Raw genomic sequence first — 16,954 nt, forward strand, 5'->3', positions numbered from 1 at the left:
TGTCTACAACAAAGGCTGGGTATATGGAATTGATAGAGGTAGTGAAAAAAGTTTTATGTCTGAGAGTTTTGGTTGTTAATCTTGGTTTGTTGCGTGAATTTACTATTATGCATTTTGATAGCTAGAGTACTATTTATTTGGTAAAAAACCGGATGTACCATGAAAAGACCAAACATATTGATGTCAGGTACTACTTCATTCTAGTTATCATATTACATGGTGTTGTATCACTGAAAAAGATTGCTATAATTGAGAATCCTACAGATATACTGACGAAGCTTATCTTTACAGTCATGTTCAAGCATTGCTTGAACTTGAGTGGTTTGTATAGTACTTGAGAGGTATTTGGTGGAGATGATTAGAAAGGAGTTCAAGTTTTGTAAGTTGACTTAATTTAAGTCAAGGAAGAGATTTGTTAGGTTATCTTAAATTATAGATTTGATTTAAAAAAAAGTACCCTTATACCTAGTCCATACAAAAGCCTAAAGTTGTTCTATTTTAGGATAAGATTTATTTGTAAACGTTTTTATTCTCTACACTTTGATAGCTAGAGAAAAAAGAGAAAAAGTGAGTTTTTTTGTTACTTTGAAATTTTGGGTAAAAAAATAATTTTGTATAATACCTTGTAATTTTATATTTTTTTTATAATGAATTTATCTGATCATCTCTTCCATGAAATATACCTAAGTTGCTAAACCTTTTTTTTTTTTTTGTTACTTGATATTTTATATTTCTATACATCCTAATTAATTTGAGTTTTTATAATTGTTTCCCTATAACAAATAACAAATATATAGCAGAATCGGTGACGAGTAATTCTGTGGTATAGTTAAATTTAATTGAGGTCAAAATCTATTTTTGTATGAAAAAGTAAATAAAGTAGGGGAAATCATTCAACAGCCCGACAATTTCTCAACCCCTCTTGTTTCGGGGCATGCTTTTGATTACAACCTCAAGTTGGAGACATTTTCTCCATTAACCATAAAAGCTAATTTCCATGTCACGACCATGCATGCTCTCTCTTCAACCAAACCAAACAGAGAAATTAATTCCTGTTAACCGTTTTGAGGAGAGAGCATTGCATTCTTATTAATTTTCTGTCGCACCATTAAAATCTAGTGTTCAAGTAGTGGTGATTCGCTTGCATTGTTTGCCATTCTTCACCAACATATCCAGTAGGTAGCCTGTGTGAGAACCCCTGATCAATTTTTGCAACTTTCCTGGGACTAATCGCCAACAAAACTGAGTCTCGGAATAAGTACTTGCTAAAAATCAGAAGCCGATTTTATCAGCCTTCGGAATTTTGTGCTGTCTGTAATGGCTACGAGCAAGATCAGAAGAGCTTTTGGGGCAGTGAAGGACCAGACTAGCATAGGCCTAGCCAAAGTTGGCAACAGCCACTCATTATCAGACCTTGATGTGGCCATTGTTAAGGCAACCAGGCATGAAGAATACCCCGCAGACGAGAGGCACATTCGGGAAATATTGAGCTTGACTTCGTATTCTCGTGCCTACATCAGCGCATGTGTAAACAGCCTCTCCAGGCGTCTCAACAAGACCAGGAATTGGACTGTGGCATTGAAGACGCTTATTTTAATTCAGAGGCTGTTGGCCGAGGGTGATCCAGCTTATGAGCAGGAGATCTTCTTTGCAACCAGGCGTGGGACTCGCCTTCTTAACATGTCAGATTTCCGTGATTCACGATCCAATTCATGGGACTACTCTGCATTTGTGCGCACGCTTGCTCTTTATCTTGATGAAAGGCTTGAGTTTAGGATGCAAGGGCGTCGCGGGAAGCGTAGTGCATTTGGAATAGAAGAAGATGAAGAGGAGGCTGGCCAGGCATCTGTGAAATCAACGCCTGTCCGTGACATGAAGATCGACCATATCTTTTCCAGGATACAACATTTGCAACAGCTCCTTGAGCGCTTTCTAGCCTGCCGCCCCACAGGTTGGTTTACATTCCTTCCTACGTGTATGTTAATCAACTTGCAAGCAAATATTATTAATATTGTACCATGGAGAGAGGAGAACCCAGGAAATACAATGCATGTATAGATGGCACTCTGTTTGATGTTTAAGGAATCTGGAAAAAAAAGAAGACTCAACTCAAGGTTCTGGAGCAACATAAATTTATGACCCTTGTCCTGACAAGACCTTAAAAATATGGCGTGAAGAATTCTGCCGCGGTTCTAAACAATTAATGAAGTATTTCAGGGGTCTCAGCGATTGTAAAAATTAAGCTTGGTAATTGTCCTGGAATGATAAAAAAACATAATATAATTTTTTTTAAAAAAAATCATTCCCAATCATAAGTTGGCATCTTGCATCTGCATCCGTTATCAAATAAATTAGACTTTATCAATGAGTATATATACTCTCAATCTGCAATTTCTGTCATTGTCTGTCTTAAACCAGGGGGGGCGAAGCACAACAGGGTTGTAATTGTGGCTCTCTATTCAACGGTGAAGGAAAGTATCCAGTTATATTATGACATAACAGAAATATTGGGCATCTTGATTGATCGTTTTATGGAACTAGAGATTCCTGAGGCCGTGAAGGTTTACGAGATCTTCTGCCGAGTCTCAAAGCAGTTGGACGAACTCGACAACTTCTATAGCTGGTGCAAGACTGTTGGCATTGCACGCACTTCAGAGTACCCGGACATTGAGAAGATTACACAGAAGAAGCTTGACCTAATGGACGAATTTATTCAAGACAAGTCCACATTGGCACAAACCAAGAGAGCTACATTTGAAGAGCCAATGAATGAAACTGACGAGGGGAAAAAATGTGAAGATGATATAAATGCAATAAAGGCACTACCACCACCTGAAAGTTACACGGAGACCCCTGTCGTAGAAGTGCAGGAAGATGCAGCAAAGGAAGAAGAGAAAAAGGAAATAAATACACAACAGGAGGCTGATTTGTTGAACTTGCATGATGATGCATTGTCAACAGAAGAACACGCAAATAATATGGCCTTAGCTTTGTTTGATGGTGGTGCACCAGCTGGTCCTGCTCAAGCTCTTGCATGGGAAGCCTTCAATGATGATACAGCAGATTGGGAGACAACTTTGGTTCAATCAGCTAGTGATTTAACAAGCCAGAAAGTAACTCTTGCTGGTGGTCTTGATATGATGTTGCTTGATGGCATGTACCAACATGGGGTGAAAACAGCAGAAATGTCTGCGACAGGTTATGGAGTTCATGGAAGTGCTAGTAGTGTTGCCCTCGGTTCAGCTGGAAGGCCTGCAATGTTGGCTTTGCCAGCACCTCCAGTCCCAAATAGTAGTGCTACAACATCAGCAAACCCAGATCCATTTGCTGCCTCACTTGCGGTTGCACCACCACCTTACGTGCAAATGTCCGAGATGGAAAAGAAACAGAAGCTGTTAGTGGAAGAGCAGCTACTTTGGCAGCAATATGCGAAGGATGGAATGCAAGGACAGGCCGCATTTGCAAAGCTACAACCTAATTCTTACAACGTGGGAGGTTACACACAGGGCTACTATCCAAGATCAGGTTAAATAGGAATTCCTTTATGCTTACAGCTTTATTTCCATTGTTAGGAAACTATTACTGCTGAAATTATCACCAGGTCCTGTGTGCCATGCAATTATGACTTGTAACTAACATTTTCAATTCAACACTTCGGTTTTAAAAAGAAAACACTCTACTTAACTGTGTGCTTTTGTTTTATAAAAGGCAAAGAAAATTTACCAATTAATCCAAGAAAACATTCATCCCTACCAATTCCATGCCTTCTCTCTACTGATGAGCTGTTCCAAAATTGCCAGTTTCATCCATTAAATTATAAGGCTGAAGCTCCAAACAGCAAGTCTCCAGGTTACTTGAAGACTCAAAACTGCTTGGAGCATTTTGACCATGGATCATAGCTTTCGCTGATGCTTGAAATTTATCAAACATGCGTTTAGAAGCATAAATAGACTAAGTTAAAGAATGGCTGAATTGTTAGCAATGTATGAAGAAGGAGCCAAGTGGTAGACACGTAATGTGTCAATCAATCAAATTTGATGTTTGGAATATAGATTAATAGTTGATCAGTATCAGTTGTGCATTTTTGACTGGTAAATAGCAATTTGAATAAAAAAATATTTGCACTCGTAGAATTATGGGGCTTGAATTTTTTCTGTCTTTCTTCTGGATCGGTGTCACACCAGTTGGGTGCTCTTACTCAGCCATAGAACCACCGCACATTGCTCTGGCTGTGGGCAATACAGCCTAGCAGCACTCAGCAAGGCCGATAATCCTCGGAAAAAAGAAGAAGCATCAATACCATTTACTGTTATCAGCTCTGATAGACAAGCTTGTCAGTTTTATCTGTTGCTACATGTCATTGCTAAAAAGATTTGCATAGTTAGCATTAGGCATGATTCATGCCTCGACTCAGCGAGTTTGTATAGTTCTCTAGTTTTCTTTTCTTCTTCATAAAAAAACTTAGATCATGAACGCATGTTTTCATTACAAATAAGAAGAATACATTCCAGAATGAAACAGATTCTGTGGCCTAACTCTTCCTCTCAAGTTATCCATGAAAGCTATATAAAAGCTTTTGTTCCTTTTGCCTCGAAACAAATCCTAATTGGTATAGCACGATTTTAAATGCCTAAACTTGTATGATTTTTATAATTGAATGTTTGATTTTTAATTTTATTTTTTTGTATAATAAAGTGTCTTCACGAATGTATGGTGGTCAAATTTTAATATATTTGTGAAATAATGACATGAACACAACACTTAAAGATAATATTTAGATTGACATCATTGATGAGATAACATGTTAATAAGTAAATATGAGGGAAATTTTCCACCAAAACCTATATTTTGTATTCAAATTAGTTGTGTGCTCCTGCCCATATTAATCAACTTGCAGGAGAATATTAGATCCCAATACTGATGAGAAGGCACAGAAAACTACATAACCATAATGTCAGCCCTACAAACATGTTTTTTTCTGTTCTAGTTTGTACCAAACACATGTAGTTTGTACTAGAGTTAACATAGACACACACAACTTAGAAATACGTACAACCCTGTAATAAAAAATCGCTGCAGTAGCTGAATATTTTATATTGAATTCTCTTTCCTTTTCTTTTCTTTTCTGTTGATTTTATACTATATTAAAATGTTCTTTTAATGTTGTAATTAGATAATAAGATTGCGTATTTTTGGATAACCAGAACAAGAAAATGATGCTACTAGAAACTTGCTTTGGCGGATGAATGTTGTAAGATAAAAATAATTATTAAAAATTTGCATGATTTAGATGACCTAGAAGTATCCTTGGGATTAGATGATGAGGAGATGATGAGCGAAGCATTTATTTTCATCCACAATGACAAAATGACTGCATTACTGAGAAGTTTGTGCTATCATATACCAACTATAAATACTATAGATTATAAATCACCTGAAAAAACATCCACGTCAGCGACTTTTTTTAAAAATAAAAGAAAATAAGAGAAAGTTAAAAGAAATAAAATGGTGCTTGGGGTCGAGCAATTAGAGATTGTGTTAAGAAATGAGATTAATTCTCACAACCAAGTCACATAATTTTTATTATGTGGTTTGGAAATTCTGTGCATCAATAGAGCTGCTTGTTTTACTCACCAAGGATAAAAAGAAAGTTACAACTACGAAGGAGGAGAAAGACCTCTCCAATGAACTCTCAAATTCTATGTATTTGTCTCACTTATCTCTTGCTCTTTTGTTGTGTATTTTTCTTCTTCTTTCACAAGTTGTATTTCTAGTTGAAATGGCAGAACAAACATCTCCATTTTCAACCATGATTTCTGCTAAAAATTGACAGACAAACCACTAGAGTTTTTCCTTTTTTTAGCCTAATTTACATCACTAAAATCTCCCCTCCTCTCTAGACTAATTTGCAGCCTTCTTTGGTTTGACTGTGGGTTATTTGTCTCAATTCATAAAAATCTCCCACCTGGAGATAAACGACGCCAGAAATTGTCCTCTATCCTCAAAGACCTACCGAATATTTGCACAACTTTAGTTTATTAAGTGTAACACCCCTCAGTTAACATGATTATTGGATTCTTGGTCTCAAAGATCTTCTCTAGCTTTAATTGTTTATCATTAAGCAGATGTCAAATAAAGTGATCATATCTCATTTGAATATGCTTAGTTTTAGAATGAAATTATAGATTTTTAGCAAAACAAGATTGCTCTCTAATAATCACTATAGAGAGTATCTCCTCGTTTTCTTGCCTAGTTTTTTTAAGAAACTTCACAACCATAGCATTTCATTTACAGATTTTGATACTGTAATATATTCAACTTCTATGATCGAAATAACAAAAGTCTTCTAAAAAGGAAAACTCTGTAAAGAATTTAATACCACCTAGAATGTATACAAACCTTGTAGTACTATTTCTACTATCAACATCACCTACTGGATTAATGTCTACAAATCCTTCTAGTTTTAATTAAATTAGCAGTTGTGAAACTAATACAAGTATGCGAGGATTCTTTTAAGTACCTCATAACCCAGTTCACTACCTCCCAATATGGTTTTGCTAGATTACTCATTAATCGACTCACAACTCCTACTACATAAGTGATATTTGGTTTAGTACAAACTATAACTTATATGATAGAACTAATAGTTGAGACCTTAGCCATGTTGTCATGGTTTTGCTCAATTTTTAGTAGCTGATTTTGATTTTTATTGAGTTCAAAATGACTTCCTAAAAGTGTACTCACGGATTTTAACATATTTTGTTTGTGAAAACTTTGGCATGCCATCATCTCTTTATCAAATAATTATAATGCCAATGATTTTTTTAAAGAAAGTTACAACAATAGAGGAGGAGAAAGACCTCTCTAATCAACTCTCAAATTCTATGTATTTGTATACCTCAGGTCATGTGATCAGGATTGTCCCATCAAAGAAAATTATGAGGTCTAATTCTCAATCAATTCAATATCAAATGATAAATTTTTTTTTTTAAAAAAAAACAGTTTTAAAATAACCCAAATAAAAAAATAACAATTAAAAAAATAAAGATTAAATTTGATATAAAAACAAAATGATAAGACACCTTTTAATTTCAACTAAGTGAGCACAACCTCATCGCGATGCTTCTAACAACACTTGTTTGACTGTCTAAGGAAATTATACACGTTGCTAAAACATGATAAGCTTCCTCCACATGCTAGCATGTATTGTTCATTAACTTCATCCCACCATATTGTTTTTTAGTTTTAATTTTGATCCCTTAATCTTTAATTATTTTATTTTAACATAATTGTATTTTATTTTGTTAAATTGAGTACCAGAATTTTCTTTTAATATTATGGAATCTTCATATTTAGGCAACCAAAATAAACTATTATGTCAAACCCCAAATAAAAGACAACGTGAAATGATCAAATTGAGAAGAAAAAAAGTTGAGTGACTGAAAAATAAAAAAGAACATGAACTTTGCCCCTAACCATGCAAATTAGTCTTTGATGGTAGCAAAAAAAAGATTGGACATTTGTGTAAGATTTAAATTCAGATCCTAAACTCTAATTATTTTAAATTAATAAAATAAAATTTTATTTTGCAAAACCAAATATCAATTGAGCACAACAAGATATTTCCCCGACATTGCAAGATCCTATATGTAGGCATAAAAAATAAATCACCAAGATCAATTCCAAATGAACGCAATATAAAAAACCAAATTAAAAGATAATTAAATTAAAGGACCGGAAAACAGAACTACTATTGGAATCCATGTTGATTCCCCTCACATACCACATTTTTCGTCATGCTTTCCTAAACTCAATCTCTGAACCACATTTGCCTTTGGGAAACACTGGAAATTCAATGAGATTTTTCCCAGTAGTATCTACGCACAAGTAAATTTGATAAAGTTGATTATTCCCTGATGTATCAGTACTATTGCACTCTATCCATGGAGTCGATCTTATTGCCTCTGGTGTAGCATCCTCTATCTGGGTTTTTTCCTGTAACATTTTTATCCTTCAACCATTAGCTACCATAGTAGTAAAGAGGAAAACAATAGTTAAGGTACAAATCTAAAAGGGGTGAATGTGAAAATGAAAATTTACCTGCGCTTGCATGAAGTATCCATGTTGGTCAAGAACAGGCTCGGAGCATGTCCCATGTTTTTTCCTTTCTTGGGTCCAAAAACTTACTCCACCACCAGCAAATTAGGAATTGGTTTTTACTTTGTATCCACACAAAGTGTTTGATAGAATTTCAATCATGAAAGTTTTAGTTTTTTTTTAATTTATGGTAAAAATATAATATTTAATATAAGAGTTTTTTAGTTATTAATTAAAATATAATGATAATTATATAAATAATCTGATGTTTTTTTACCTTATAAAGTATTATGAACTTGCATGTAATTTTTAAAAGAATAGAGCCGAAGTAAAAAAATTTACCTAACAACATGGATAGCAAATATTTGTTTAGTTAAAATAGTTTGAGATATATTTTTTATATAACATAAATGAAAAAATAAATTTTCATAAATAAAAAATAAATTATTTTAGCCTTTACAAATTTAAAGTTTAAAACACATTTGATAGATATGGTGTGAAAGGCAAGAAGTATTTATTTAACCAAACATTTTTTTCTACTTAGTTGGGCAACCAAACACTCTTCTTTGTGGGGAGGAATCATGTTATATAAATTATTGAAGTTGAAAGCCTGCGAGCCAATGCAGCAAACTTTAAAAAATCAAAAACAAGTTTTCTGAAATAAATGGAGCCATGACAAACATAATCATCTTATTGAAGTGATGATAAATATCTCTTGCGGATATTTGCTAACGAGGTTTTACAGGGCCATCCCGTGCGATGAGACTACCAGATGACTTGCAAAGTACCAATTATATTAATTACAAGTCTCTGATACTAATATTTTCAATTAAGGAGTGCACTAGCAGTAATTAAACTGTTTTAGCTATGGTGGGAGGGAGTAGGTGCAGGTAGCTCTAAGAGATGAGGTCGAATCCCTGTTGAAGGAGATCACCAGCCAAGACCTGGTTAGCAGCTTCAGAGGGATGGAATCCATCCCAGAACACATACTCTGTGGCATTGGAGCATGTTCCCACAGACCGATCATTGCAGAGCACTGAGGTCTCTAGTGTACCTGTACCACAGCAAGCCCTTCTCGACTCAAAGAAACCTGTCACGTTAACATGATTAAGTACCCAGATGAAAATTGATAATCAGTCGTTCGGATTTTGTGCTTTTGTTTTTCAGAGAGTAGGCATTTTCTTACCGTTGTCACTGGGCTTCCTGATCATATCCAAGAGAGGCTGGTAAATATCAAAGACCACAAGTTTGAGGCCAGGAAGCTTTTGCACCAGGCCTTGGGAAGTGCTGTTTAGTTTGTCGTTGAACAAAATAGCATCTTGGTTTAGACTCTCGACACACTGGTTGCTTCCTGCGCCAAAGAGGGTGATAGCTGCGGGCAAACACCCTGTTGGAGGTAGGGATGTCACTCCAATCCTTCTTGCTCCAAGTCCATAGAGATTCTGTCTCAATACCTCCTTGTTAGAAAACAATTCTGTGCTATGAAGAAGCTAAAGAAGAGGATTGTTTCTCGTTTATTTATCCATGGAATTAATGTATTAGTATGTGTAGATGTGTGCTAGCTACTACTGTTTCTATTTTACTTTCTGTGTTTTCCCTTAGATATAGACAGGTTTATTTTGTACAGAGATTTATTGATGGACTTGATAAATTTAAGTGATGTAGACATAAGATTCTGGCCAAAATCTATGTGCTTTCTTCTCTCTGTTTTTTTTTTTTTTTTTTTACCTTTCTCAAACACCTGTTTGGAAACAAAGAATCTGTTCTGTGGTGGGATTGATACCTGAATAAAACTAGAGTAGGAACTCATGAGAAGGTCTGAGAACCGATCAACTGAGTATAGTCCTCTAAGGACTGGGTTGATGTAATAATTCTGAATAAAATCACTGCTCCCTGCACTCAAGAGATGGATAGCACCGGAGAATATGTCATTGGCCCTGGCTTGTCCAGCCATGTTGACAACTTTCATTTGGTAATCCCTGTAGTAGCTCAACTGCCTGGTCAAAGAAATGGAACTCTACAAACCATAAGAAAGACAGGGCCATGTAAGCACATAACATTTATATATATATGGATAGAGAGGGAGGGAGGGAGAGGAAAAGGCTTGCTCTTACATATGACTGGGCTGTCCCGTCATAAAGGCCAGAAGCAGCTGAGGCAAAGTTGGCTCCAGTTAGGATGTTTCTTCCGCTGGCATCTGGGCTAAGGTAGGCTGGTGGGTATGTGGTGAAGCCTAGGTATTCAGCTGAACATATTGCATGAAAGAATCAGACAAAGCATGGCAAGCTTATGAGATGGACCAATGAGGAGAAAAACAAGAGCGGATTCTTGACAAGTACAGTTACCTGTGAAGTCTGTTGCTAGCTTCCCATTACAGAATCTTCCAGTTGGTCTGTGAGTAACATAATCTCTTCCATAAGGAAGGAAGTTTGCCTTGATGAGTGTAGTGAGGTTATTGTTGTTACCCACGTCAACAACTGAGTCTCCAAAGATGATAAGTGCCGGAACAAGAGGATCCCCACGAGCTACAGAGGCAACTAAAACAAGAAGAAAGAAAGTAGCCCAAAAACTATTTGCATTCCCCATTTCTTTTCCTTAGTTCTCACAAGTACTGAACTCTCCACCCAGTACGTGTTTGTGTGTGTGTGTGTGTGTGTGTGTGTGTGTGTGTGCAAATGAGAGAGAGACAGAGAGAGATTGGAGTGAATGGGGAAGAGAGGAGGGGGGTGGTGGAGAATTTAAGAAGGGAAATCCAGTGAATTATGGTCAAAGCATTATAACTGTCTTAAAGAGTGTAATTCCAAGGAAGCTGTTTATTTTCTGGGAAGGAGGCATGTTTCGCACCCTATAAAGCCCATGATTTATGTCCTCTTTGTAGATCTGTATTTATTAGGCTAACAAAAACGTGACCATCCTTTTGCCATGTCTATACAAATGTTTTGAGGAGAGGACAGGACAACTTAGTTAAAGCTTCAAACACCCTAAGAAAACCAATTAAGGAAAAAGTTTTTAAACGTTTATCGATCACAGATCACATTTTACATGATGCTCCACGAGTAGCCTGGTCTTCCTTCCCTATCTCAACCAATGTAAGAAGGGACAAAATTCAAAAAGCAAAACATATAGCAGTCCAAGAAATTCTTAAAACTAGCCAACTTTAATACTGCTCCTGCAAGCATGCATTTAATAAGCAGCATCACAAAAAAAAAAATGTCACGGCTTGGGTGAGGAAGAGAAGTGCCCTGCATTTCGTCTAATACCGTGCTTAATGTATTATTCATTATTCAACACTAGAGAAGACGAAATTTAAGCGCTCTTCAAATATTAATTAGCTGTTTATCTAAGCAAACACCTGACCTGTTCAAGCCTTCAAGGACCGAGGAGTTATTAGGGCCCAGCAGCAGCAGCAGCTCATTCATTATAGACTGACAAGAATCAGTTTAAGCAACATTGCTCGCGATTAATTGTAGTTGTAGTGGTAAATCTTTTATAGTTGGGGGATATTAAATGAGAATACCAATCTGGGGGTGTTTAAATTTAAATGCAGCTGCTGACAATCAGTGCAGTTTTCCAGCAACTGGAAATAATGGACCTCTTCGTGGATTGGGTCGCTCTATTTAGCCACCTGATAAAAAGAGGCTCGAGCTACAAAGACAGCCCAGATTAGATAAATCCAACATCACTTCTTTAAAACCCCTCCTCCCTTCCTGTGCTGAAAGAGATCAGTTTGCGGTTGCTTGTTTCTTTCACGTATTCTGTTCATCTTATGGGCGGCATCCTATGAATAAATCAACCTCAGTTAATTTAATTAATTAACTTTTATTTTATTTTTTTAATTATTACAGGTGCTAATGGGCCATCCAAAAATGTTATGCTCATTTGGAGTGATAGTCTTCTCAGTTCCCACTTCTAGCATCCTTGTAACTCGGTTACCGACCATTATTGAACCATGTTGCAAGTTCCACATTGCATAGCATACGGTTTCCCTTTCAAACAGAAGAAAGAAACAAGGAAAACGTAATCATAAATTACATTATGGGGAAATAACCACGAAACAGAACACAAATGGTACAAGTTCTCCCTCTTCTCTTGTGATAATGCCCGAGAGGTGTCTGTTTTCCCTCCACAGTCCACTCCTATTAAAGGTTTGTTGCTCAAGTACCAAGCCTTGCTAAACCCAGCTGAGATATATAATTCGTGATTCTAATCAATGCATCAAAAGGTGGAAGTCATTGTCATCAGTTACGACAACATAATCATATCCAAGGCTGTTGGCACGACTACAGAATTCGTCCATCTCACTCTGTGGAACCTGGATGCCAACCAGGACATTGGCACCAGTTTCACCCTGTTGGAAGGGAAATTTAAGAATACAATATTAGGATTGGTAAGAGGAAAGATCCCTTGACAATTTTACCTAGCAGCAAAAATATCAATTATGGAAGAGAAGCATTTGCATGCCAACCTGCCCTCTGTAATGGAACAAGCTAATGTTCCAGCGTGGACTGAAAGAATCCAAAAACTTCATCAACGCACCAGGCCTTTCTGGGAAAACAAAACGACAAAGAACCTCATCCGGAACATTTAATTTGCCACCAATCTGTAAAAGATAGGTAAGAAATGAAGCATTGCAAAAGACCAACGAGGAAAAAGCTTATGTAACACGTGATAGATATTGAAAGAAATATGCGAGAATGTGACCCCTTTCCCAGGTTATACATTTTCAGAAGTAGAACGATATGGAATGCAGACATGGAGTCCTGGACATTACTAGAAGAAAAGAAAATACAAAAATCCCTTCTGTCAAGCCAACACATGTAAATAAAATGAAAGGAGAAAAGAAAATTAAATTAAATCCTTAAAAAAAATTTGGAGAATGTGGGGGGGGGGGGGGGGGGGGGGGGCTAGAAAAAAAAATCAAAAAATCAAATGTCCTGAAAAGGAGATATACAAAGATTGTTCATTCATTATTGTTTGCTAACAGTGTGTTATTTCTACTTGATCAAGCACAGAATGGGGTGACATTCATGAAATTTGAGTAACCAGTTCTCTTTTACACAAAGGGACATCTTTTATCTTCAACAATTTACATACATCCTAAGGGTGACTTTGTAGCTATGAAACATAAAAAAAAATACCCTTCAAGGAATCAACTTGAGATGAGAATGCAATATTACCAGATAACGCAATGGGGTGACATTCATTATTGTTTGCTAACAGTGTGTTATTTCTACTTGATTAAGCACAGAATGGGGTGACATTCATGAAATTTGAGTAACCAGTTCTCTTTTACACAAAGGGACATCTTTTATTCTTCAACAATTTACATACATCCTAAGAGTGACTTTGTAGCTATGAAACATAAAAAAAATACCCTTCCAGGAATCAACTTGAGAAATTATTTATGAGAACGCAATATTACCAAATAACGCAAGTGATCTTTGACCAAGTCACTTGCGGTCAAATTGTAAGTTCTTAGTTGAGAAGATTCCATCCGCTTCTTCATTGCTTCAAGTTCAAAAGCTGTGTGAAGGCCAACACTGCACATAATTCAAAGGATAATAAAGTGCTCGTTTCACTACATTGTAGATATTGCTGCTAACAAAGCACTGTTCAAAAGGGATAAAAATCCATAGGATTATTCTAAACTACTAGTATTAAAATTATACAGGAAACTATTTCACACTGAAATCAGCAAGCTGATTTAAATATTATAATAGCAGTTAGAATCTCAGCAATACTAACCTGTATAGAACAACAGCATCCTTTTCAGAATTCGATCTATATTTGAACTCAGAGATATTCATAGGCCCTACCTGCCACCCAAATGATTTACATCAGAGCAAATTAAATTAATAAAATTGTTGTTCTTTTAGAAAAATTTATCGCCATACCAGTTCACAAAAATGTTTAAAACTCCCTGGCACCTCTGGCATAACAGTTGCAAGCAAAGCTTCTTGTTGCCTACCAACATTGGCAAGTTCAGTCACAACCCTCAGTTTATCAAAGTTCATATTTGCCCCACTTGTTATCGCCACAACATTTGCACCCTTGACGCCATAATACTTGCAATATGCTTCAGCCCCAGCAAGGGCAAGCGCACCTGCTGGCTCTAGAATGCTCCTTTTCTCCTCAAACATGTCCTGCAACAAAAACTCAACGTTAATTCGATCTGACTGCTATTACCCAGTTTGCAGGGCTAGCCATCATTTCTAGGGAAGTACAATTCACCAAATATTTTATTTTAGCAAGTTACTGAATCAATGGGAATCAAGGACTGTGGGATGAGAATCAGAGTCCCCTTCACTCTGTGTGTGCATGATCAATGCAGTTACCTTTTACATATCCATGCTGAAGTCAACATTCTGACCACACGAGGCATTGTTAATGATGAAGATGATTATGAGGTGCTAAGTAATACTGTGAGGGGAAGATACAGCTAATCACCCATCTGACCAACTTATCACACTAGGAATGCATAACGAGCTAAGGAGAAGGATTCACGCAATTTGGAAAATATGAAATATACCCTACCTTTATTGACGCACAAATAGCGTCACGGCTCACGAGAACTACACCATCTACCAATTCCTTGCATAAGCGGAAAGTTTCTTCTCCAACCTCTTTAACAGCCACACCATCTGCAAAACCTCCAACCTGATCCAGCATCACTCTCTGACCATGATGTAGAGACAATGCCATAGCATTTGCATCAGAGGGTTCCACACCAATGATCTTAACCTGCATTAAATATTGAATAGGTGTTCTTCAAGAGTTCTGTGACATTGCATAGAAAACATCAAGCAAATGCAAACTGAAGAGATGACAAAGAAATCAATTAAATTTACACACAGCAATTTGGAGCCCTTAGAACCCATGGCAGTTTGTCCAGAAATCAAATGCAAAAATAGCACCAGTATCAATAAAATTGAACTAATTTTTCAGTACATATCTTTTAAAGTTAAAAAAATAAATAAAAAAACCCGACTGACCTCAGGATTTACCCTCTTTACATATGCAGCAATACCAGCTATTAAGCCGCCGCCACCCACAGGCACAAAGATTGCATGCAACGGACCTTGCATTTGACGTACAATTTCCATCCCAACAGTTCCCTGTCCCATGATAACATCTGGGTGATCAAAAGGAGGTATGAATGTCCGATCCTCTTCTTTGGCCCTCTTTTTAGCATATGTCTGTGCTTCGTCATAAGAATCCCCAACTAGAACAACTGTCGCACCCAACCTCTCAACAGATTGCCACTGTAATAGAACAAATTCAAAAATCAATTAAAAAAACGTACTTTCACAGCTCAATCATAAAAAATAATCTCTCGCATAATGTACCTTAATTTCAGGTGTAGTAACAGGCATTGCAATCACAGCATCGCAACCTAGTCTTTTGGCGGCTAATGCAACACCTTGGGCATGATTTCCAGCTGATGAGCAGATAACTCCTCTTTGCAGCTGTTCCTTTGGAAGTTTTGCCATCATATTGTAAGCTCCACGCAGCTTAAATGAAAAGACCTAAAAAAAGATCGATCAAACCCATCAGTATCAAATTGACGTAAAAAGAAACCATTTTTTGCATTCAAGCATGAAAACCCGCATCCAGTTTCTATTCAAAGTTGACAAAAAAAAAAAAAAAAAACAACTGAAAAGTAACCGCATTTATGGCTGCTAAATACACACATTTTGATTGAAACAGCTCAAAATTACAATCAAGTTTCCAGTCTAAATACAAGATCAAATTCACTATGAGCTCAAATTCAAACTACCCAAGAAGTATAATAATCTTCCAAAAGCAAGCAGTAAAAAGATGGAAATATTTGAAATACTCTTACCGGCTGCAAATCCTCTCTCTTGAGCCAAACCTTGACTCCTAATCTCTCAGAGAGCTTAGGCGCCAGCTGCAAAGGAGATTCAATCGCAACGTCATACACCTTTGACGACAGTATATTCGTCAAATACTCCATTGCATTTATTATACTCTCATTATCGCCATCATTAACAGTACGTTCCGGTACGGCACCCAAGTAACCGGACGGGTATTGCAGAGAATTTGCAGAGACTTTCTTTGCGGGATATGGAGGTGAAGAAAGCATGGAGGAGCGTAAGGGATTGTCGTGGGAGGTAGATGATGAAGTTGACAATGGAGGGATCTCCGCGGCGGGTTTTGATAGGGTGGCATTGATGAACGGCTTGATTGACTTGTTGGGGTTGTAGTGGGGTCTAGTGAGGATTTGTGAGGGCAATCTGGAGCGGCTTGGGCGGAGGAGTGGTGGTCCCTGTGGTGGCTGTAGACGGAGAGCCTCCATTTCTTTTGGTGTTTTTGTTTGAGAGAAGGGCGGGGGGGGATTGGAAGGGAGAAGCCGTAGGGGGGTTTTATTGTGAATTTTGGTCTCCGTTACTTGCCGCTGATTTGGAATTGTATGAAAGCCAATCAAAGAGCGACACCCAGCTAGGGAGGGGTATTTTTGGATTAACAAGATCCTCCTCTCTTAAAAATGGATTTTCCACGCTGCTGCCGAGGGATGTAAGAATTTTATTTTATTTTTCTTTTTTCTCAGAGATTTGAATGATTTTATTGATAGTTGGAAAACGATGATCCATCAAGTATTAGCAAGATCCCCTTTAATCTGGGTTTTTTTTTTCAGGTTAAAATCTTAAAATTAAGTATTAGAAAATAAAATTTATAATATTTGTAGAAAGTGACGTGGACTTGGTAGCTAGGTTAATGAATTATTTGTGATGTTAGGAGTAAGATTATTTTAAGCACGAAGAAGAGGAAGAAGGTCGACTGGTCGTAAAGTTGCAGCGCATTTGACTGTCCAAACCAGACCTCAAGTCTCCGTCAA

General features: G+C 37.0%; 3 protein-coding genes across 3 annotated transcripts; 1 reads left to right on the plus strand and 2 right to left on the minus strand.

Moving 5' to 3' along the window:
• The first annotated feature begins 970 nt into the window (after positions 1-970).
• Positions 971-3,684, plus strand: LOC18100091 (putative clathrin assembly protein At1g03050). Its single transcript, XM_006381276.3, has 2 exons — positions 971-1,951; positions 2,419-3,684. Exons 1-2 carry the CDS (start codon positions 1,318-1,320, stop codon positions 3,528-3,530), a joined length of 1,746 nt encoding a protein of 581 aa, XP_006381338.1. The 5' UTR covers positions 971-1,317; the 3' UTR covers positions 3,531-3,684.
• A 5,086-nt stretch (positions 3,685-8,770) lies between these two features.
• Positions 8,771-11,249, minus strand: LOC18100093 (GDSL esterase/lipase At5g03820). Its single transcript, XM_006381278.3, has 5 exons — positions 10,443-11,249; positions 10,212-10,342; positions 9,881-10,114; positions 9,284-9,539; positions 8,771-9,187 (listed from the first exon to the last, which is right to left on the minus strand). The coding sequence occupies exons 1-5, from the start codon at positions 10,681-10,683 to the stop codon at positions 8,994-8,996; spliced, it is 1,056 nt and encodes a 351-aa protein (XP_006381340.1). The 5' UTR covers positions 10,684-11,249; the 3' UTR covers positions 8,771-8,993.
• Positions 11,250-12,036: 787 nt separating this feature from the next.
• LOC18100094 (threonine dehydratase biosynthetic, chloroplastic) lies at positions 12,037-16,466 on the minus strand. Its single transcript, XM_006381279.3, has 9 exons — positions 15,941-16,466; positions 15,444-15,623; positions 15,090-15,359; positions 14,632-14,838; positions 13,992-14,240; positions 13,843-13,913; positions 13,520-13,637; positions 12,563-12,697; positions 12,037-12,445 (listed from the first exon to the last, which is right to left on the minus strand). The coding sequence occupies exons 1-9, from the start codon at positions 16,412-16,414 to the stop codon at positions 12,305-12,307; spliced, it is 1,845 nt and encodes a 614-aa protein (XP_006381341.1). The 5' UTR covers positions 16,415-16,466; the 3' UTR covers positions 12,037-12,304.
• Positions 16,467-16,954: the final 488 nt, after the last annotated feature.

This window comes from Populus trichocarpa, chromosome 6, assembly GCF_000002775.5.
Source record: "Populus trichocarpa isolate Nisqually-1 chromosome 6, P.trichocarpa_v4.1, whole genome shotgun sequence".
NCBI lineage: Eukaryota > Viridiplantae > Streptophyta > Magnoliopsida > Malpighiales > Salicaceae > Populus > Populus trichocarpa.